Source organism: Siniperca chuatsi, linkage group LG7, assembly GCF_020085105.1.
Source record: "Siniperca chuatsi isolate FFG_IHB_CAS linkage group LG7, ASM2008510v1, whole genome shotgun sequence".
Taxonomy (NCBI): Eukaryota; Metazoa; Chordata; class Actinopteri; order Centrarchiformes; family Sinipercidae; genus Siniperca; species Siniperca chuatsi.
In genome coordinates, this window is record NC_058048.1 from 32375966 (window position 1) to 32400391 (window position 24426).

Genomic DNA, 24426 nt, shown 5'->3' on the forward strand with positions numbered 1-24426 from the left:
GATCCAGTTTAGAGTCAGTCTGAGGAACAAACTGAGACTTTTATAACTGCTAACACACAGAGACACACCCACTGCCATGTATGGAAACAGGAAGCATCCTGAGCAGGCTTCTATGCTTACATTTATTTTTAAGAATTTTTTTGAGAAATAACATTAATGCATCTTTTTTAACATTAAACATACAGTGCGCACAAGACGGAGGAGCAAACTAAGAGATTACTAAAGAATTTAGAAATATAGGATGTACATGGGATCTGAATAAGGTCAAAGATGCATCGTGCTTCATTAATGCATCTGTTTCCAAACAGCGTTGAGGCTACTAATTCTAGTGAGGCGTTGCAATTAATATTGGGGTTTGTTAGCATATTATCCAATCCGAATACACTTACTTAATCTGGTTGCAGTATCAAATCTGAATCCATTCACGCGAAAAGCAAAAACACGAAATTCATACGCCTTTTGGTGATACCAGGCTGTCTACAGGAATGAATGGGGCACCATCTTGGAATGCAGTATGCAGTTTTTCATAATAAAAACATTGCTGACACACACAGTCAACTCTCAAAGCATCCTGGGTAAAATAGAACAAGATAAATCCTGGTTAATTTGGAGCATTTTTGTCAATATGTGGACAATAGCTCCAGGACAAGAACACAGACTGAGAAAGACCTTCACCAACAGTATGAAGGAGGTCAGAGGTCACTGAGGCAGTAAATACAGGGATCTTGCTGGATGGAGAAGTGAAAGATATAAAAGTATAACATTTAATTTTTTCTCTCGACTCTCTCAGAAAACTTCTAGAACGAGTCCACGTCATCTTTTTCTCTATTTTCAGTTCTTCTAAAATCAGTCGTCTTATTTTAGCCCATCTGTGACACTGTGAGTCACTCTGTTGGTATAGAGGACAGCAAAGACTCATGGGAAACCTGATCATGTTTGACCTATCATCCAGTATTGACACCATCAGCTGTATGTGCAACACACACACACACATGGGATGATGTGTTCTGGTTTAACTGATCTGGTTTCAGCACTGAAACTGATGCAGATTGTTTCACATGTGACGATTCTGAACTGGTCTTGGTCCGGTTGTTTGAAACGTACCAGAGTTTGAATGGAAGTGGACCGAGAACCTCCTTTTCTTCAAACAGCTGGACTGAGACCTTCAATATTTGGTTCAAGTAGCTTGTGAAAAATAAGTTGTGTCAGATTTAGTATCTACAGCTGTTCAATGTATCAGATGCATTTTTAATATTAATTTAAGTAAATATAAGTATCAGATCAGACTAAGTATCTGCAGATAATCAATATTAAAGGACTCAGATCTGGGCCAAAACAACCTTGACCGGGACGTCCCTAGAAAGGACTCAAATTTGCAAAATATCACTAACATGCTTCCTGCTCTGAATCACAGGAAACAAGACGCTGAAAATGAAACTATTACAGAACTTTACAATGACTAAAGAATATCAAACATAATTTCTCAGCATGAGTCAAAAACACAGGAAACCAGGACTTGTGGGAAGTTGAAAAACTGGATACACGGGACATTTTATAAGCCACAGTCCAACCCACAACCCAGCAAGGACTGACACAGTGTGAACCATGACGTCTCTGATCCACGAGGACGGTGGTTTGGTTTGATGAGCAGAGCTTCAGACGCCTTCAGGGTCACATGACCACAGGGAAACCACAGAAACCTCAGAGTGGTAAAGAAACTTCCTCAAGTGTTGGCCTGCAGACAGAAGCAGCTTCACGTCTTACACTGGATTATATTCTGACAAGAGTCAAGACTGAGGTATGGAAGCACATTACAAACAGGAGAAAAAACATACAATAACAAAAAGTGAATGAAAAGTGAGGAATGAAAAAAAATATTCATGGAAAGTCATGAATATGATTTCGTAAGGCAAAATTACATATATGGACAAAAAAAAAGCTCCACCTGTCTCCGAGGATCTTAGTCAACTTCTATCACTGCACCGGACCTGCTCTGCTTCTGACTGGCTGGTGAAACCTCCTCCTACGGTAGGGCAGGGATAGATAGGGTGTCTACCCTATCTGCAATTTTAAGCAAAACAGTTAACACAAACCATCGTAACACAGTTAGCAAGGTTGCATTTGCTGTGGGTGAATAGGCTAAGATAGTAGGCTAGGCTAGGCTTGGAACTAAGCTAACAGGGCAGCAACAGAGGTTACCCCCTAAGATTGTTTACAAAAATGAAAAAAAGCAAGTCTAATATGATATGGACTGAAGATTAAGAGAGGAGTGAAGATTAAGGAGAATGAAGAGATTAAAATACAGAAAATCGAGGATGGAGAAAGAGTAGACAGCGGTTGCCAATCTCACGAAAATTCCAGTGTGCGTCACAGAAAACAGCCATCTTGTGCTCATATTGTAGATCCTGTAGTCCAATAACACATGAAACTCTAGTATAGCACACAGGGAAAGACCTTACTGCTGTGGAACCTAGTTTTACGGATTTGAAATGTCTCCTCTCTGGCTGGGAATAGGCCGGATCTAGTGCAGGTGGTGGATTGATACAGACTTCATATACTTGGGCTCCCCTCACCGAATCTGGAACCAAACTCCCGGATGGGCGCAGGACTTTTTTTTCCAGAGTTGCAAGGTTGAAAGGTGTCAGGCAGGTATGGGCATACTCAGGAGCCCCCACAGAGGGAAGCTGTGTTCGAAGTAGTTCAGAGTATCTGGCCTTCTTGTAGTCTCTGGGTGGGGTCCTGGAGAGTACGCTGTCTGGAGACTCCATAGTTCTGCGGGGAGACTTCATCGATCACACTTGCGGGAGTTGACCAGCCTGTCTGATCTGAACCTGAGTGGTGACTTGTTGATGGACTTCTGTGCTGGTTGTGGAGAGTCCATAACAAAGGCCATGTTCATTAATGAGTTACCTGCTACAGAACACCTCAGGATAAAGGCTGATGATGTTGAACATCTTGGAAACTCAGGGAAAGAGAGGTCAGCTGATGACAGAAATTACGAAAGTGATCAAATGAACAAATGCTTACCCTCAAGATAAAAAGTATAGATTTTATTAAAAGTATTTAGAAAAATTATAAAATTTGGTGAACTCTTCAGGATTGTTTAAAGAAACCGTTGGACCGAAAGTCCAAAGTTCGAATATATGATTTAAAATATGATTTAAAAAGAATACTAGTTACCAAAAAGAGTTTATTCTCTTTTAGACGTTACATATCATTAAGTGTTCCAAGTTCAAATGTTGATAGTCAAACTAATGAAATTAAACAAGTGAATGTGAGCTGCTTCACAGTGCAGAGTGTGTGATGGTGGACACAGTGAACTTTGATCTTCAGTCAGCAGCATTTCTGTACAGAGGAGAGACTCAAAGCCTCGGAGCCAGAACAGAGCCTTAACCCAGGATAAAGAGGTTCAGTGGATGTGGGGTTGAAGGTGTGGAGGTGATCAGTGTGTCAGAGGAGACTCTGTAGAAGGACAGAGTGCCAGCAGGACTGTCCACATACACTGCTACTCTGCCAGAGGAGGAGGTGGAGGAGGATGTTTCTCTCTTAGTGTGACAGAGTAACGACCATCAGAGCAGCTCAGACTCTGGGACTGATCATTCCTTCCAAACACTCGTCTTTCCTCTCCTGCTGATTCCTCTGTAAGTCACTGATATAGAAACTCTTCCTCTCCGCTCGACCTCCCAGTAACAGCGACCAGTCAGACCATTTCTACACAGCAGCTGAGGCCAGTACTAATATCTGTCTTGATGATCAGGATATGACTGATCCTCCTCCACCAGTGTCGCCTTCCTGTTGTTGTCAGACAGTTTGAGGTTTCTGTGTACTGTGTTTGTGTCCAGTTTCAGTTCACAGGCATCGGATGGAGAGAATGAGACACAGTACAGCTGCAGGTTATCATCTGTTGATTTGTAGGTTTTTAATCACTGATTTATTAAACACATCCAGAGAAGAAAACAAAATCTGTCAAACTAGTGAAGTATGAACTTACGATCAGCACCTGAAGGCACCAAAACTCTATAATTGTCATGGCCGACCGACCGACCGACCGTGAGACTTCGAGTCAGCCTCTCAAACCCCTTGCATTGTGAAATAAACCATTTAAACTTAGAGCCTTTGTCTGAGTTCTGTTTTGGGGTCCTGAGCATTACTCAACGCAACAATAATTTAAACTTCTGTAATATCAATGACAGTCAAAAGAGCCAGAAGAAACTGAATTAGCTTTCTGTTGGCTCAACACTAAATGTGTTTATTACTTTTGTTGGCTCAATGTGTACGGAAGCCCTGAGAGACAAGTGAGGAAAAAATTCTGGCGATCCCTTTTCTAAGTCTGATCTAAATGATTTTCTCTCTTGTGTTTATGACCAGAATAATCTTTCTAAGTTACTTAATTTTTTTTAATCTGTGAAAACAAGTTAGGGTTAGGCCTAACCCTTTTGTCAGGATAATTTTTCTAAGTGCTTGTTGTTGTAATACTTATTTTTGCCACAACAGGCTGAAGTGCACAACTACCCCATGTTCTAAATAGGACTAAAAACATTCATGTTCATTCATGCAAAATGATCCTGACAAAAGTTTTTCACCTGTTCTTAAGTCATAAACACAGCAGAGAAAACAGTCTGATGTTCAGCTCCTACTTGAGGTCTTAGGTGATGATGGTGCCCAGGAAGCGGAAGGTCTCCACAGTGTCAACCGGGATGTCACACCGGGTGATGGGGGCGGGTGGGGCTGGGTTCTTCCTAAAATCCACAACCATCTCCACTGTCTTTAGAGCTTTGAGATCCAAGTTGTTCTGACTGCAGTAGGTCACCAGGTGGTCAATCTCCCACCTGTAAGGGGACTCATCCCTACCAGAGATGAGCCTAATGAGGGTGGTGTCATCCGCAAACTTCAGGAGCTTGACGGACTGATGACTGGAGGTGCAGCTGTTGATTTACAGGGAGAAGAGCAGAGGGGAAAGGACACAGTCTTAAGGGGAACCGATGTTGATGGTCCGGGAGTCAGAGACTTGTTTCCCCAGCCTCACGTGCTGCCTCCTGTCAGACAGGAAGTCTGTGATCCACCTGCTGGTGGAGTCAGGCAAACTCAGCTGGGAGAGCTTGTCCTGAGCAGAGCCGGGATGATGGTATTAAAGGCGGAGCTAATATCCACAAATAGGATCCTGGCGTAGGTTTCTGTAGGTGAACGGCAGGGGATCTAGGAGTGGGTCAGTGATGGTTTTGAGGTGGAACAACACAAGGCGCTCCTACGATTTCATTACCACAGAGGTCAGGGCGACAGGTCTGTAGTCATTAATTCCTGTGGTCCTTGATTTTTTGGGGATGGGGATGAAGGTGGAGGTTTTTAAGCAGGCTGGAAAGTGACCAGTGAGGTGTTAAAGATGTCTGTGAACACCGGAGACAGATGATCAGCACAGTGCTTCAGGGTGTAGAGACAGAATCTGGTCCGGCTGGAGGAGGGAATCACAGGGGATGGTGTCAGCACTGTCTCATTGTCTTTCAAATCAACAGTAGAACTCATTCAGTTTGTTGGCCAACTACTTGTTAGTGGAGTGGGGGCCTTTAGGTTGTTGGTGATCCGTCTGAGATCCCTCCAGACATTCACAATGGAAAAGATATTCCGAGCAACTGAGGACTGCAAAAATAAGTCCAAATCTCCAAGGAATAGAAAAGAAAGTTGGTCAATTTGACACTGCTATAACAAATTTGGCAGAGCATGTCAAGATGCAACAAAGTGTGAGTAAAGCCGATGTGGCGGATGCACTAAAATGCAAATATTAGAGAAGAATATAGCATCACTACAATCAGAAATGGACTATATGGAAAATAAGAGCAGACAGTCAAACCTGTTAATTGTTGGAGCTCCGGAAGGATCCGAGGGAGCTGATATGGTGGCTTTCATTCATTGATCAGGTCAGAGTTCATATGGTCAGTAAGACTTTGAGTGACAAAAAAACTCTAACACACAGAAGTAAATAACAACATTGCTGGATCTTTATTTTCTATTTGCAGTAGTGTAGATGCATCTTCATCTTGTTTCTTGTCACTGTTCCTTCAGCAGACAAACATAAATAATATAACCACAATTCAATCTATTTCAGACGAGTATCTTTCATTCAGGATAGAAACCACTTTAAACAACACAGATGTCATGATGAAACTTATTTACTGAAGATTGATTGATTCTCTGCTGATGATGTCATCTTGTTCAATAATCACAAGCAGTAGTTAGAATCACACTCAATTCACATTTTAAAAAAAATGTACATTTGGTTGTATAGTTAGGGTTTCATTGGGAGGAACTCATTAGATCTATAAAGTATTATTAGTGTTATTATTAGTATTGTTCCTAACAGATGACCAGACAGGTGGGGGATGGGGGCAGCACCAAGGCAGCGTTCTGCTTCAGTGTAATGTTAATCCTCTAGATGGCGCTCTTTAGTGCAGTTATGTATCTGCCTTTAATCCCCGTACAGAGCGCCCTCTAGAGGACCTGTTATGGCATCATCATCAATAATAATAATAATAATGATAATAATAATTATTATTAATAATTATTATTATTGTTGACCCAGATTAATGTATTTTCTACAGACAGTGTTACACTGGAATATTTTAAACATTAAACACACAGGAAACTAGAATTAGCATTCAGGTGAAACATTAAACACACCATGAGATTTCTTTTTACTCATCTATGAAAAGTTTGTATTGACAATGAATTTTCTTTTAGCAGTTGTTTGCATAAACTGCAATATGCTGTTTAATTATAAAACCTTTACACACAGGCAATCAGTAATCAGATGACTGTCATACGATCCTGCTGCTACACTGACCTGTTCTTTGTCAGGACTTTTTAAACAAAAACCCTGACAAACATTATTAAAAAGTTTACATGGTCAAAATTTTCAGCTTTCTGCTGCAGAACTACAGATCTGTTTTCTCTTCATCCCTGAACCTGAAAATGTTCACAATCAGGTTACAGTTAAAAACTGAGAATAATCACATCTTCAGTATGCTAAATATTGTAAAGGCAGTTCCTGTGGCATTAAGTGGAAGGAGAGTAATGTAATTACAGACCAGCTGAATGTTAGCCTAACTTTTAAAATAATCAGAGCAAATCTAAACTGATAATTTAGTTTTCTGTCTCAGTGTGATTTCACTGAAGTTTCTGTAGTGAAGTTAGTTTCTGCTGCGCTGCTCTGTTACAGACTGCTGGGATCATATCTTTGTTTTTATTACATCACTATTATACATACGTTTGAAAATAACACATTGTGCAGCTGGCTCACATGTTTCCAGAACAGACCTGATCCGCTCCAACTGTCTGAACAGGTTAAACTGGAGTCACACTGGTTTCTGTTTGGTCTACTAAGGAGGAGATTTGTAATAAAACAAGTAAAACATCTGGAGCAGGGTTAGGGTTAGACAGGTCTGAACCAGATCAGGACTGAACCAGGATCAGGTCTAAAAGGGTTCTGGCAGCGTAACCATATTTAGCTCTCATTGGTCCAGATCTGGTTTCCTCATAAGAGTCTGAACAGGATGAACCAGATTCAGACATCCAGGATTAGATCAGGTCTGGATTACAAAGTTTGCCGGAACTGGAGATTTATTTCCAGTTTATATCTAGTTTGTGGTATCCATGGAAATTGGTGGGTCCGGTTACTCCGACACTTTGACCCGGAAAGTGACACGACCCATAAACTTGTCCCGGTCGTCGTCGTTACGCAGGTCTGAACCCTCAATTTTACACTCCACCGTCTGCTCAACGTTATAGTCTTCTTTTGTTAACAACAACTGCACTGCGACCACAGGCTGCACGTAGTCGGGCTGTCAACAGAGAGAAAGGTGGGGTTAACATGAGAGAGGTGGGGTTAGTATGGGGAGAGGAAACCAATTTATAAGGCAAAGTAAAGAAAGCTATTTAGATCACTGGAAAGACGAAAATAAAAGACAAAGTAGATTAGAACGTTTTCTGGCCGTAAAAGAGATTATGAATTGGCAGAATATCAAATGGACTTCATTGGCAAGTGTGGAAAATTATTTGTTTTGTGTGTGTTTTTATGTTTTGTAAAAGGATGTAGTAGTGGTTATGCAGTACAATATTTGTATTAATTTGTATGTAATTCCATTGTGTAAGCAGCCCTGCTGAAATTGGCTGTCCTGTGTGTTGAGGGAAAAACATTTTAGATTCTGCACTCTCGTTGCGAGCACTGCCAGACTACACATCAGTGTAGAACAGACGGCCTGTGACCATCAGAACAGCTCTTGATGCCAGATCCAGTTGAGGCAGGTTCTGCTGCATATGCAATGGACATATGGAATGTTTTCATATATCATAGATGGTTATTATTTATTTATGTTACTGGTATGATAAAATACATAATCATTTTTAAGAATCAAACTAACTTGGGGGGAAACAACCTTTTAGTTATGTAAGAGGGCGACACACACAGGGAGGTTTCATAGTTTAAAACTTTGGATATTATGTTTAGTTCCTCAGTTGTAGAGGCGACATTAGATTCTCTCTCTCTCTCTCACACACACACATGTAACAAATTAAAATAGAAAAAAATTTAGACTTGCACTTAAATACAAATAAGTGAGAACTATATAAAACACTGCAATATTTTTTTTTTTTATATGCATGAATGTAAGTGTGTGTCCTCGGGTTGTGGCATGTTGATACATATTGATCAGCAGGATCGGCCCCGCCTCCCTCTCCTCGGAGTATTTTTAATGTTGAGCTCATTGAAATCTGAGATTACAGAGTTGAACTTCTTAAAGTAAACGTTCCTTATTTCATTGAATGTTGTACATTGTAGGAGGAAGTGCATGTGTTTCAGCCTCACCTGTCCAACAGCGACCACAAGTTCTGCTTTCTTTTGGCTGCCAGGATTGTCTGTGTCTTCCTGTTTGGATGTCCAGTTTGTGGACACTGAGCCTGCACTTGGTCAGGATCTGTCTCTGCTGTCTGTCTCTGACAGCAGAGAGAGATTCTGCCAGTTCATCGTCTCTTTTTAGGGCCAGATAACTTTCTAATCTATTTTGGATTTTACTTTCTTCTGTCCAGTGATCCAGATTCAAGTTTCTTTACATCGTGTTGTAATTTGGTTTCCTCTGATTGGTGTTTGGAAAGCAGTGCTGCTGTGAGACTGGTCAGAGTGTCTGAGGGGGGGCAGTGAGTGTCAGCACCAGCTGACATAGGGGACTCTTTTCTGGGCTCAGCTCCTGGGTCTGGAGGGCTTTGGGATGGAGGGGGTCTCGGGGGATTTAAGGTGATTAAAACATGCGAGCGCTCTCTGTTGAATGTTAATTATCAGCGGGTCTCTGCCTGATTCTGCTCCACATGCATCTGTTGGTGTTTTTCTGTGTAAAATATATCTGCAGAGTTCTGCATGTAGAGATTCTGTTGGACGTTTGTCCCGGCGGGTAAAGCTATGATGACTGAGTGGACCCCAGACTCACCACCAGACAGTGTCATCCAGCCCACTGCGCTATCAAATATTTGAAGCCAAATTTAATTGGAATTTGGAAATTATAAACTTCTCTCTTAATTGCATTTAGAGCTCTTCGAGCTTTTTCTTTTAGTGCATTCACTGCCATGTTGAAACTCCCTGATGCCGTTATTGTCATGGTTTTGGGTCTTGAGTCATTTCCTGTTTTATTTTGTAATCCTCACCTCTCGTGTTTTGTGCTTTACTTCCTGCCTTTGTGTCTTTCCCTCCAGGTTCGTCTTCGTTCTATATGTCAAGTGTTCCTGCGTTTTGGGATTTTCCTTTTCTGCCTGTCAGTTTGGATTTTGATTCTTGGTTGCTTGGACAACTCCCCTGGTTGTGACCGTTGCCTGCGTGGATTCCGTGTAAGCTTTTTTCCCCGTAATAAATCATTGAACCTTACCAGCTCTGCCTGCATTGTCAGTATTTGGGTCCAATCCCTTGTTTTCCCAGCCACCCTGCTTGACAAGCTGTAACAGTATGAACCGACCATAAAATGGACCCAGCGACTTGCTTTTTGATTTGGTATAGATTAAAAACACCTAGAGGATTGTCACCTGTGGAAATTCTAGACAGTCAGCTCTTGCCACTGCTCGCAGAAAGGTGTTTACTAAACCTTGGCTGTGGAGCTCATTACCAGAGTGGGTGATGAGATGTATTAGCAAGCCTTCACTCAACCCTGCTACAAACCAACCAGCTAGCAACCTGCCTGTCCAGAGTTGGCTAACCACCTGCCTGCTTCCACCTTGGACAATTCCCAGCAGTCTTTTTGGAGGACCTGGTTAGACTCAGCTGCTCAGTACCACAGAGACTCAGCTGTTCGGTGTCACAGAGCTGTCATCAGTCCTGCCGACTCCTGCTCCAGTTTCCCTGTTGGTGGACTGGTCAATTCCTGCTCTTGGTTTCCAGTCAGCAGCCTGGCCAACACCTGCCGGGGTGGTCACTAGTTCCTAGGTCGGAGCTACGTCCTGTATTAACTGCAGCAGCCTCCTGATCCTCCCGAGCTGCAACAGCCCTCTGACCCTACTGAGCAGCAGCAAGCACCTGTTCCTGTGCTTCAGCAGTCTCTTGTTTCCCTGGCTCTCAGCTCTGCACTCCAGCCACCAGCTCAACCTCCTGAAGAGCTTTGCCTCCGGCCTGCAGTCTGACCTCCAGCAGGTTTTCACCTTCATTGCTGGCCTCCAGAGGGCTTCTGTCTTTGTCACCGAGGAGACATTTTCACTAGTGTCCCTTAGGTTACAGAAAGATAGTATTCCCATCCACCAAACTGAAAGGAGTAACCCAGGGCAGAGATTCACTACAATAATTATAAAAAAAAAAAAAAAAGTGGAAGGTTGTCGCTCAAGACAGTCATGTGTGCAGCATATATCCTACCATCAGAATCTTCTTATTATAATGAAAATAGTTCCTCCATTCTTGAAGATGAGATCAATCACTACCAGGCCCAGGGAAGCATACTGATCTGTGCGAACCTTAATGCCAGGACAGGTATAGAACCAGATTCTATGAACCCACAAGGAGCCAAACATACCTGCCCATATCAGCATCCCCCTCCCTTCACATTCACACAGGAAAAACTTGGCAAAAAGCGGGCACCAACTACTGCAGCTATGTCTAACACTGGATCTGTAAATCTCTAACGATCGGCTTCGAGGGGACTCCTCGGTCACTACACACACAGCTCTCTTGGCAATAGCATATTAGATTATAGCATTACAGACCGAGACCCCTTCTGTGAGAGCATTCACAGTCAGGCCCCTAACACCCTTATCTGATCATTAATAAAATTACACTACATTAGTGGGACAGTAATAGCCCCTCATGCAGCAGAACCCAGTAAAAGGAACTATATGAAAACAACAAGAGCAAGACGACTACCAGAAAGCAATAAGACAAACAATTCAGTTAGACCATTTTCTTTCAACCTCATACCTGATTTGGGAGGAGGAACTTGGCAGCTATTGGCAGAAGGTCTTATCGTTAAACTGAACACTCTTCTCTTCATTTTATTTTCCTGAGACGCTGAGTGCCCACGCAGGTGTCCAATTTAACTTAATGCGCCAGCTAAAGATGCTCTATAATTACAGATTGTATAATTTTCTGAACTGTGACTGAAACATTATTTTGCTCTCTTTCAGCTGTGCACTGATGTAATAGCATAAATCAAGATCTTTTTTGTTCTTTTCATGTAGACATGAAATATCTTTATCCAGAAAGTGTGATATTATTTACTTATTGTTCTGTCTTGAGAATTCTTGTTTTGTTGCTGTCTTTATGACATATTGTCTTTGTTCTGTAACTTTTATACGTTTCAAAACATCTTGCCAAAGGACTGCAGTTGAAAATTAGCCATCTGGCTAACACTGGCACATTTACAGAAATAGATTTGTCCTTATAAATCCATGTAAAGTTTGCTGTGTAGCGTTAATTAGGAGCCTAATTATTTATGTGTGGAAATAGCCTGTCTGGTCCTTCCCAAATAAAATACATAAAATACACAAAAGCAATAAAATAAACAGCCAGTTCAGGTAAAATCGGGATCTGCTTCCTGATAAAAATGTGTTTTGAGACTTAGACGAAGACACTGACTCAGAAAACCTAAATTCTTCGGGCAGGTTGTTCCAGAGCCTCGGGGCCCTGATAGCAAAAGCTCTGTCCCCCTTAGTTTCCATCCTGCACTCAGGAACAGACCGAAGATCTCAAACTACGTGAAGGTTCATAAGGGAATACAAGGTCTAAAATATAATCTGGAGCCAGGCCATGAAGAGCCTTAAAAGTAATCAACAAGATCTTAAAAATCAATCCTAAAAACAAACAGGGAGCCAATGTAAAGAGGCTGAACCAGGTGTGATGTGGTCGCACCTCTCGGTCCTGGTTTACAGCCGAGCAGCTGAGTTCTGTACAGTCTGCAGTCGTGTTTTTAGATTAAGACGAGTGAACAGGCTGTTACAATAATCAAGGCGTGAGGAGATAAAAGCATGTACAACAGTTGGGTGCACGGTGGCAGAGCGGTTAAAGCTCCTGCCTCCCAATAAGGAGATCGTGGGTTCGTGGGATCGATTCCCGGACCAGACCAACATCACGCAATCTCTCTGGGTGGAGTCTGCATGTCCTCCCCGTGTTACCGTGGGTTCTCTCCGGGTTCTCCGGCTTCCTCCCACCGTCCAAAGACATGCATGTGTAGGTTAATTGATAACTCTAAATTGCCCGTATTGAATGAATGTGAGAGTGAATGGTTGTCTGTCCTTGTCTGTGTCTGTGTTAGCCCTGCGACGAGTTGGCCACTGTCCAGGGGTACCCTGCCTAAGGCCCAAAGTCACTGGGATAGGCTCCAGTCACCCGCGACCCCTAACGGGACCAAGCGGTAGAAAATGGATGGATGGCTTGATATGTTGTGACAGGTTACCAGTAGATGGCAGTATTTGTTTAGTGATGTGTTGGGGCCCAATAACAAGGATTTCAGTTTTATTTGAGTTGAGCTGAAGAAAATTTATCGACATCCAGTGTTTTATGTCAGACAGGCAGTCCTGCAGAGAGCTCAGCGTACTGAGGTCAGTGGGCTTGACAGGGAGGTACAACTGAGTGTCGTCTGCATAACAATGAAAAGAAATACCATGTCTGCAGATTACATCACCCAAGGGAAGCATGTACAAGGAGAACAGTATTGGTCCCAGAATTGAGCCTTGAGGCACACCATACTTGATATGGAAAAACGATGACATGAAGTTATTAATGCTGACACAGAATTTCCTATTGGACAGATAAGATGAGAACCAGTCTAGTGCAGTGCCAGATATGCCCACCCAGTGCCTCAGTCTGTCTAAAAGAATGCCAGGATCAATTGTGTCAAAGGTAGCACAAGAATTGAACACATGCGTCTGCATTCATTAAAATGTCATTAGTGACTTTGAGAAGGGCTGTCTCCGTTCTGTGGTGTTGACGGAAGCCAGATTGGAACTTGAGAATGTGAATAAGCTTATGGCCACTTTTTAATAGCTATTGTTCGTTGTTGGCTACGTGAGGTAGCACACTACAACCTTGATTCTGAATTTATCAGTCCTAAGCCATGTCATTGTTACAGACAGGACTGATGATGTTTTTATTGTCTTTATAATATTTTTTCATAGTCAATTTTCTATTTATGCTTTTTGACTTACAGTGCTTGCTTTCATCTTTCCCCCCCTTGTACTATGATTGATTATTATGACTATTATTATCACTACTACTACTACTACTACGATTCAGGCCTTTGGAGCGATGGCTTGAAACCTATAAGATTTATAGAACGAAGACAAGATGTCAAAGACAGCAACAACACAAGAATTCTCAAGACAGAACAATATAAGTAGTATCACACTTTCTGGATGAACAAAAACAAAAGATCTTGATTTATGCAGCCTATGTATTTATCTAACGATAGCTTGGTATTGATCCTGTGATGTCTCGTTTTTGAGTCTGACAAAAAAAGAGAAACAGCTCTGTTTTTCCGTTTTTGCTGCCAGAACGTACACGGACTCTACTCCTTTCTGGTATTTTAGTAGTTCATATTGAGTTTAACTCAGCAGTGTGCGAGTTCAGAAACTGATACCTTCACCAAATACATGAGTACATTCTGTGAACGGCGCTCTTTAAGTGCGTTCATGCACAACACTGCGACCTGTTATTTCCGCCCACGTAGTTGTTGTATGTAGATTGACAATGCAATTGCATTTACTCACATGGGCTTTCTTGCCGTAGTACGGGAAAAACATTTTGTCCAGACGACCTTCTGATGGGAAGTACTGCATCTGTAACGGACTGTCTCTCTTCCAGAGAGAGAGAAATAGATTTAGGCTATTTAAATATGAAGAGATGACAGAATGAGGATAAATTACACATCAAACTATTTCTACCTGGTGTTCAACACAAAAACCATCCAGCTAAACATTCAAAATATGAAGCTATAAAATAGCTAACAATTAAAAAAAATAAAAAATGTTTGTCAGGCTTCAAGAATGATGAGTTATTTTTTTATTATTGTATATTTCTGTTTCGATATCTAACTGAATTTTCTCATTCTCTGATTGGCTAACTAGTTGCTCATAATTAGTCAGGAATAGACTTAAAAAGTGATGACTTATGGGATAGCTGTTAGGAAATTAATTGTGTGTGTGTATGTGTGTGTGTGTGTGTGTGTGTGTGTGTGTGTGTGTTACCTTGGCAGTACAGTTGATGTAGGGGTCTCCTCGTGGTTTCAGTCCGATGACCTGCAGAGAGAGACACACACACACACGTTATTTATTATAGTCTTGTTTGTTAATTTAATTTACAAATTCAAAAAATAAAATAAAAAATCTCTCTGGACACAGTGTTAGTGTTACCTCAGTTCTAAAATCAGAGCTTCAGGTATATTAACCTGCAGGTAACCATAGTAACCTTACAGATGCTTCAGGTAACTTAGTGATGAAACTAACCTGACTTAAGACTTTAAAACACGGAGGGGGTTTTAAACACAGCAGATTTTTGTTCAGTTAACGTGATATTAGAGACAGAACTGACACGTTTCTACATGCAGAAGATAATGTCATAATGCTCTTCACCTGGTTCTTAATTTCTCATTTTAAATACAGTTCCACTTTATTGTACATTAACTCTGACAGAACAGCAAATGAAACAATACTTCATTACTGTATCTGGAAACAAAGAGTCGGAATGAGGTCTGTCGTTTTTTTAATAAGCAAACGATTTTTGATCTAAAAACATCCTGAATGAGAAGTGTTTTACTGACCCGGTTCATCTTGATAATGATGCATGGTTTCCCCTCAGCGTATCCGAAGCTGGCGTCAGGCAGACCGGAGCACTGACGCAGAGTACTGCGTTTAAACTGACACACTTTCTTTATCAGCTCGTCATCCTGTTCAGTGTATTCACCCACCAGACACAAGTCGTTACGCTCCTGCAGACTGTCATTGTAATCTGCAGAGAGAAAAAACAACAAAATAGCTTTTAGCTAAAAGCTTTTATTTAAATTCTTTTATTCTGCGCACCAAGCTCCATAGGATCGTCTACGAATGGTGATGCCATTTTCCAAGAGAATTGATTGGTTAGTAGCCAATATAGGCGGTGCTTCTATACTCAATCTGTTATCTCAGACACAACATTATGTCTGAGATAACTACTGCTGTAGGAGGTCAGAATAATAAAGTTCTGTTCATTTAAGAGTCTGTACGTCAGAGCTGATGGTTCTGTTATAAACTGAAGTTCATTTGTCAGATAAAACATCAGCAGCTTCGGTGACTGAGAATCGTTTATCATCTGATCTTTTCAGAAACTCAACTATGTTTACATATACAAGAAATTTCTCAATGTTGCACAGAGTGCCAAGAACATTTTACAGGAGGATAGAAATAGACAGACAGCTAAAAACAAGGACAACAAAGCTGGACAAAGATAAGTAAAAGCAAATACAACTATAATGTACATACAAGTAGACAAAAAAAGCGTATATAAATAGATATAAAAAGCAAAAAATTAACAACCACATACTGTTGTAGTCAAGCAGGAAACAAGGGTTTGGCCCAAACGCACACTGAGGCAGAGCAGGAGCAGTTCAATCATTTTAATGGTAAGAAAAAGCTTACATGGGTAACAGGCAGTGGTCAAAACCAGGGAAGTAGTTCAACAAAAGGCAAGCACATCCGACAGGAGCAGGCAAAGTCCAAAATCCATGCACGTGCCAAGGGTAACATACGATAAGTCCAGCAGAACACAGGGACCCAAGGGCAGGACGCTTGACAAACAACAAAGACGACAAGACAAGCGAAGCACACAGACTAAATACAACCTAAAGACAACGAGACACAGGAGAGACTAATCAGGGCGGAGAAAACAATCAAAACTGGCGGGAAAAGCAAACAAAGACAGGAAGCAAAACTACCAGACACATCAAAATAAAACAGGAAATAACATACATAAATCCTCAAACCATGACACATACAATGTCTATATACAAGTTAAACTGATGCCATGCAACCTTCAGATTTTGTGCTGAAACTTCGCTTTAACTCTGAAGAGCAGGATGTGTATTTGTACTCACGCTGCAGGAGGTCGTGCAGTTGTTCGATGTACTGGTTGTAGTTTGTCGGGTCACTGCGGTTGAAGGAGATTTCAGATGCGTGAGGGCGAATCACCAAACCTGCAATCAACAAAACAAATCTATAATCAATAATCAAACTGTGAAAATAGAACGACTGAAACTGAGAAATTATTTTAACAGCAGAGTGATTCAGAGAAAACAATCAACAACAAAACAGTAATTTCCATAAAGGTTGTCATGGCAACAACTGCTTCATCCTCTATCTGATCCTACTGACTGATTCATGTTGTTAACTGACATCTGTTGCTTCACACCTGTCCAGCAGGTGTCCTCACTGTGTTTTCACCTAAATAAGTTTGAACTGATTGTGATGAGTTTTCTGTCTGCAGCTCGATTTATTATTTATATCATAGAAATGAACTGAAACAAATGTCTGTCTGCATTCATTTCACTAACTTATTTGACACTTTATTTAAAGTAAAAGTCTCACTTAGATTAAAATCACTTCTTTAAGACAGACCTGGCACAGGAAGTGTAGTGTTAAGGGTTAAACATGAGACCCTATGATAATGAACTCACCTGGGTTGGCCACTCGGTCCTGATGGCGGGGGACATTTTCGTCCAGAGTCTGTAACATCACCCACATGGTGAGAGTGAACATTCCTGCCAGAAACCCATAGAAGACGAGGTAGAAGAGGAGGATGAGACCTGAGGGAGAGAATTCAAAAATGACTTTATTTAAACACAACAGAGGAAACAAACACTGAACAGTCCATCTTCAGGAACCTGATCCTTCCTCTTCACTCTCACCCAGCAGAGTCTCCTCATATCAAATTACATTTAATACATTTAAATACGTTTCATCTAAACTTTTGATTTCTCCTTCATGTTACTCCCCCCCGAGCGAGGATTGTAACACAAACACAACAGTGTACCTGTCACATTCTGCCTATGCGTACCACTGCCCTTCCCCGTGCATCCACCAGATGCCCTCGGCCCTTCCCTCACTGCGCGTGTTGTCAATCTCAGACGAACACCAGTACTGAACTGCTGCAGTCTGACTGACTGACGCTGCCATTCGATGACTGATGGTCTTCAGTCTTAATCAGTTTTAAAAGTAAATGCGAGGAGGTGCTGACTGAAGCTTCTGATTAGATCTGTGAATCTGTTGGTTTTAATCAGTTTTAAATGTAAAAGGAGTTTCTCGTGATTCCTGTCACAGTTGGAGGTTTTCAGGAGGATTAACATCTTTAAATACGTACTGCACACTTTCTGTGTTTCTTGAGCTGTAAACTAAATTATATGACTGTACTGTGATGAAACACATCAGCGCTGGTGATCATATTGACATTCGAATTTATGAAAATCTGCGTTTCATGGTTTGAAAATGGCTCAACACGCCATCTTCTGTTTTAAATCACCCTGAACCTTGCAAGGCCAGTGCTGACACCGAGTGGACTTTACGTGTAAGTGTTAACACCCTCTAATCAGGTGTGGCCGATCCACCTCCCCCTGCCTTTGAGTGGGAGTCTCATTTTCAAATATATGAAAATATGCCTCATTCATAAGAATTTACGCTAGTTATTGCGAACGCTCTACTTAGTACTTGTCAGTTTTGGCGCAGTGGTTCGGACCTGCGCTCCTGACGGCTGTACCGGACCGCGTTCGTTGCCTTGATGATGATCCCGCGATAAACAGCAGAGCTACGGCTACGTGCTGCCGCTCCCCACACCGGACAGCCTCTCTGAGCCGCCGCCGTTAGCTCAGCTACAGCACAGGTACGCACACACCTTTACAAAGGGCCACCAAGGCCTCCTGACTGTCAAAGCTCCAGCGTGTCTCCAGCGTGGACCGCCAGAGTCCGGCAGCAGCTGCTCGGTGTCTCCTCACCTCCCACGGCTCACATGAGGCCACGCCCCCTACAGTGCACTCCTGCAGTCCTCTGCTGCATTTTTCAAACATGCTGGGAGGGAGGGAGCTAGCAGCATTTGGGGGGTGAAGTTACACTTTAAATATTTTGTTGCGATTAAATGCAGCTTGTTATGGGTCACACGCAGCCAGCCCAACTCCTGACAAGACAACTTCAGGGAAATAAAATCCCTCAGGTCCATGCTGTTAGTGAGAGAGGTTCATGTGAACTGACTCCAGCTAAATATAAACACAGAGCTATAGAGGTAGTTGTGACATGCTGCAGTGCATTATGGGTAATTCAAATGTGCTGAATAGTGTGTGTGTGTGTGTTATTAATATATGTGTGTGTAGGTGTCCAGTACATTTCTCAGTTCATACCAAGAACACTTTTTAAAGGAGTGGAAGACACACACACACACACACGCACACACACACACACACCACACACACACACACACGCACACACACACACACACACACACACACACACACACACACACACACACACACACACACACACACACACACACACACACACACACACACACACACACACACACACACACACACACACCACACACACACACACACACACACAAACACACACACAGGCTCTAATTTCAGCTCTGACTTGCAGCAGCTCTGTGTGTGTGTGTGTTTGTGTGTCTCGGTGTGTATCCAGGTCTTTCTTGCTAGTTTGTCCCCTGTTGGTTCCCCTCCTGTGTGTGTGTGTGTGTGTGTGTGTGTGTGTGTGTGTGTGTGTGTGTGTGTGTGTGTGTGTGGCGTGGCGTGGCCTCCGGTGAACCTCCACTCAGAACCTGACACACCTGCTACTCATCTGCTGCTGTTTGTGTGTGTGTTTGTGTGTGTGTTTGTGTGTCTCTGTGTCTGTGTGTCTCTGTGTTTGTGTGTGATTGTGTGTCGCTGTGTTTGTGTGTCTCTGTGTCTGTGTGTCTCTGTGTTTGTGTGTGATTGTGTGTCGCTGTGTTTGTGTGTCTCTGTGTCTGTGTGTCTCTGTGTTTATGTGTCTCTGTGTTTGTGTGTCTCTGTGTTTGTGTGTGATTGTGTATCTCTGTGTTTGTGTGTGATTGTGTATCTCTGTGTCAGTGTGTCTGTGTGTCTCTGTGTCTGTGTGTGTGATTGTGTATCTCTGTGTTTGTGTGTGATTGTGTATCTCTGTGTCAGTGTGTCTGTGTGTCTCTGTGTTTGTGTGTGTTTGTGTATCTCTGTGTCTGTGTGTCTCTGTGTTTGTGTGTGTTTGTGTGTCTCTGTGTTTGTGTGTGATTGTGTATCTCTGTGTCTGTGTGTCTCTGTGTTTGTGTGTCTCTGTGTCTGTGTGTCTCTGTGTTTGAACACCTGTCTGCAGGTTTCTGATCCAGGTGATGTCACCTGCTCTGAGGTAGGTGGAGATCAGAGGATGCAACATGTTCGTGTAAATCGTTCGGATGTGTAAAAAAAAAAGTTTTTTATTTCTAATGACTGGCCATAAAGCAGGGGTCGCAGGCCATTGGTTCATTTTCCCCTGTGTCCCCTGTTGGTTCCCCTCCTGTGTGTGTGTGTGTGTGTGTGTGTGTGTGTGCTGGCGGGGCGTGGCCTCCAGGGGGAACCTCCACTCAGAACCTGACACACCTGCTACTCATCTGCTGCTACTCCCCTGTTCTCCATCCACCAATCAAGACCATGCAGCATATCTGCCCGTCTTCGCCTGATCATCTGTTTACACTAATGGTACGTCTAGGCCTCTGATCTTGTTTCCTCAGTCCACGACTAATCCTCTGACTCCTTGTGTTCAGGTTCACTCCTCAAACTGACACCTGCCACCGATCTACTCACCGGCTCTCCAGAAGCTTCTCACCACAGGTTTGCCTCTGCTCCACTCCAGCCAGCCCTCCCCGCCCAGCCTGCCTGATCTCGCCAGCTCCACTCCTGCCAGCCGTCCCCGCCCAGCCTGCCTGATCTCGCCAACTCCACTCCTGCCAGCCGTCCCCGCCCAGCCTGCCTGATCTCGCCAACTCCACTCCTGCCAGCCGTCCCGGCTCAGCCTGCCTGATCTCGCCAGCTCCACTCCTGCCAGCCGTCCCCGCCCAGCCTGCCTGATCTCGCCAGCTCCACTCCTGCCAGCCGTCCCCGCCCAGCCTGCCTGATCTCGCCAACTCCACTCCTGCCAGCCGTCCCCGCCCAGCCTGCCTGATCTCGCCAACTCCACTCCTGCCAGCCGTCCCGGCTCAGCCTGCCTGATCTCACCAGCTCCACTCCTGCCAGCCGTCCCCGCCCAGCCTGCCTGATCTCGCCAACTCCACTCCTGCCAGCCGTCCCGCCCAGCCTGCCTGATCTCGCCAACTCCACTCCTGCCAGCCGTCCCGGCTCAGCCTGCCTGATCTCACCAGCTCCACTCCTGCCAGCCGTCCCCGCCCAGCCTGCCTGATCTCGCCAACTCCACTCCTGCCAGCCGTCCCCGCCCAGCCTGCCTGATCTCGCCAACTCCACTCCTGCCAGCCGTCCCCGCCCAGCCTGCCTGATCTCGCCAGCTCCACTCCAGCCAGCCGTCCCCGCCCAGCCTGCCTGATCCCACCAGCTCCACTCCAGCCATCCATATCTACCCAGCCTGCCTGATCTCGCCAACTCCACTCCAGCCAGCCGTCCCCGCCCAGCCTGCCTGATCCCACCAGTTCCACTCCAGCCGTCCATATCTACCCAGCCGGCCTGATCTCACCAGCTCCACTCCAGCCAGCCCTCCCGCCCAGCCTGCCTGATCTCGCCAGCTCCACTCCAGCCAGCCGTCCCCGCCCAGCCTGCCTGATCTCACCAGCTCCACTCCAGCCAGCCCTCCCCGCCCAGCCTGCCTGATCTCGCCAGCTCCACTCCAGCCAGCCGTCCCGGCTCAGCCTGCCTGATCTCACCAGCTCCACTCCAGTCAGCCGTCCCTGCCCAGCCTGCCTGATCTCGCCAGCTCCACTCCAGCCAGCCGTCCCGGCTCAGCCTGCCTGATCTCACCAGCTCCACTCCAGCCAGCCGTCCCCGCCCAGCCTGCCTGATCTCGCCAGCTCCACTCCTGCCAGCCGTCCCCGCCCAGCCTGCCTGATCCCACCAGCTCCACTCCAGCCATCCATATCTACCCAGCCTGCCTGATCTCACCAGCTCCACTCCAGCCAGCCGTCCCGGCTCAGCCTGCCTGATCTCGCCAGCTCCACTCCAGCCAGCCGTCCCGGCTCAGCCTGCCTGATCTCACCAGCTCCACTCCAGTCAGCCGTCCCCGTCCAGCCTGCCTGATCTCACCAGCTCCACTCCAGCCAGCCGTCCCGGCTCAGCCTGCCTGATCTCACCAGCTCCACTCCAGCCAGCCGTCCCGGCTCAGCCTGCCTGATCTCACCAGCTCCACTCCAGTCAGCCGTCCCCGTCCAGCCTGCCTGATCTCACCAGCTCCACTCCAGCCAGCCGTCCCCGCCCAGCCTGCCTGATCTCGCCAGCTCCACTCCAGCCAGCCGTCCCCGCCCAGCCTGCCTGATCTCGCCAGTTCCACTCCAGCCATCCATCCCCGCTCAGCCTGCCTGATATCACCAGCTCCACTCCAGTCAGCCGTCCCCGTCCAGCCTGCCTGATCTCACCAGCTCCACTCCAGCCAGCCGTCCCGCCCAGCCTGCCTGATCTCGCCAGCTCCACTCCTGCCAGCCGCCCCCGCCCAGCCTGCCTGATCTCGCCAGTTCCACTCCAGCCATCCATCCCCGCTCAGCCTGCCTGATATCACCAGCTCCACTCCAGCCAGCCGTCCCCGCCCAGCCTGCCTGATATCACCAGCTCCACTCCAGTCAGCCGTCCCCGTCCAGCCTGCCTGATCTCACCAGCTCCACTCCAGCCAGCCGTCCCCGCCCAGCCTGCCTGACCTCGCCAGCTCCACTCCTGCCAGCCGTCCCCGCCCAGCCTGCCTGATCTCGCCAGTTCCACTCCAGCCATCCATCCCCGCTCAGCCTGCCTGATATCACCAGCTCCACTCCAGCCAGCCGTCCCCGCCCAGGCTACCTGTGCTCACGGACTGCCTGCCTCAGTCTGGGAATCATCCTCGCATCAGGGAACTTCCCTTCACACACCTGGTTACTCTTTCAACGTGTTCGTACAATAAACCAAAGACTAACCACTATAACTCGTTTTCGAGTTGTGCTTTTGGGTCCAGAATCTCTGTATTGTAACAGAACCTGCTTATCTGTAGTGTTGTCTGCCTCCCTACCTGCACGCCTTTTTATATGCCTTCATTGTGGCAATAAATCCTTGAACTGTACCAGCCTGCCTATTTTTCTGCATTTCAGTCCTGTCCCCATTGCGCCGCTCACCAGCTGTGACAAAATCTGATCATTAATTAAAATGATAATTTATTAACATGTTTGAATGTTTACAACCATTTCAGTCAACTAAAAACAAAGTGAGCAGAAAATATAGTCCGATACTACAAAGATATACTGTGATGCACTTTAATATGTACACTTTGACATACTGCAGTATATTATAGTAACAGTAATGAACCAGTATGATTGATCTGATGATCAATATGATGTCATTTAACTTGTCAGATGTATTTTTAAAATTCCAACACAAATGAAAATCAATAATCCTTTCTAATCACAGTCATTGATCACCTTCTCACACACACACACACACACACACATAAAGCAGTGGGAGAGGCATGCTGAAGCTCAGCGCGTCCAGAGCCGCGCCAGACCGGGTCAGACCGCGACCCGGTCTGTGAAGCCTCCTCATGATCAGACAGACAGTCAGTCAGTCTGACAGACAGTGAGACACAGGCAGACAGACCGACACGCGGGTCTCTGAACCGTTTTTGTAGACCTGTCTTACCCCAGCTGCTGGCGGTCCGGCCCAGGAACTCTCCGGTCCTCGGGTTGTAGATACAATCCTTCCAGGATTCCTTCTTCTCCTCTTTCTTTTCCTCCTCCTTTTTCTCCTCCTTCGTCTCCTCCATTTTCTCCTCCGCCTTCACCTCTTTCTTCATCTCCTCTTTCTGTTCCTGGTTCGGCTCCTGGTTCTGGTCCTGCGGGCTGGACAACATGCTGGCGCAGCGGGCCGTGCCGGACTAAACAGAGCCGGGCTAATCAACACTGAGCGGGATAACAGCCGGGTTAAACCGATCCGTCAGATTAGTAAACGGAGCTCGGTCTGTGGCTGACAAACACGCCCCCCCACCACACATACACACACACACACATACACACACACACACACACACACACACATACACACACACACACACACACACACACACACACACACACACACACACACACACACACACATACACACACACATACACACACACACACACACACACACACATACACACGCATACATACACACACACATACACACACACACACATACACACACACACACACACACAGACTGCTGCAGAACGAGGCGCATGCGCAGTACAGAGCCCGGAGGTGAGTTGTTGGGGGTCTACCATGATGATGGTGAGCTGCACTCTGCTGTAAAATAATCCTGTGATCATGTTATAATCATTCCTATAATCCTGTATTAAATCTAAAATATTCAAATAATATTTTAATGATACTCTGACAGTGTTTGAATTATCTCCACAGTGAGTCCATACATACGCATCAGGTTTATTACCTCTGTTCTACATGACACCTGTGTTCATCAATAATTACACCTGATCACAGGCATTTACAGGGTCAAAACATGTATAATATAATATATATATATACAGTATATTATCATATACTATTATTTGTGTTGCTGAAGGAGAAAGATGGTCTTCAGGAAAGATGTCCTATTTCTGTTCTAATTTTAATAAATATCTGAAAATTAAAAATGAAATGCTGCACTTTGTTTGTAAAATTATACTAATTTAACAAACAGAAAGAGAGAATAAAATAATAATCAGCTGCTCTGAAATAATTATGTAATCACACCA

The 24426-nt window shown here is 44.7% G+C and overlaps 1 protein-coding gene across 1 annotated transcript; it reads right to left on the reverse strand.

Moving 5' to 3' along the window:
• Nucleotides 1-5971: 5971 nt before the first annotated feature.
• atp1b3b (ATPase Na+/K+ transporting subunit beta 3b) lies at nucleotides 5972-23687 on the reverse strand. Its single transcript, XM_044203078.1, has 7 exons — nucleotides 23331-23687; nucleotides 17154-17282; nucleotides 16575-16673; nucleotides 15267-15454; nucleotides 14695-14745; nucleotides 14218-14304; nucleotides 5972-7832 (listed from the first exon to the last, which is right to left on the reverse strand). Exons 1-7 carry the CDS (start codon nucleotides 23539-23541, stop codon nucleotides 7665-7667), a joined length of 933 nt encoding a protein of 310 aa, XP_044059013.1. The 5' UTR covers nucleotides 23542-23687; the 3' UTR covers nucleotides 5972-7664.
• Nucleotides 23688-24426: the final 739 nt, after the last annotated feature.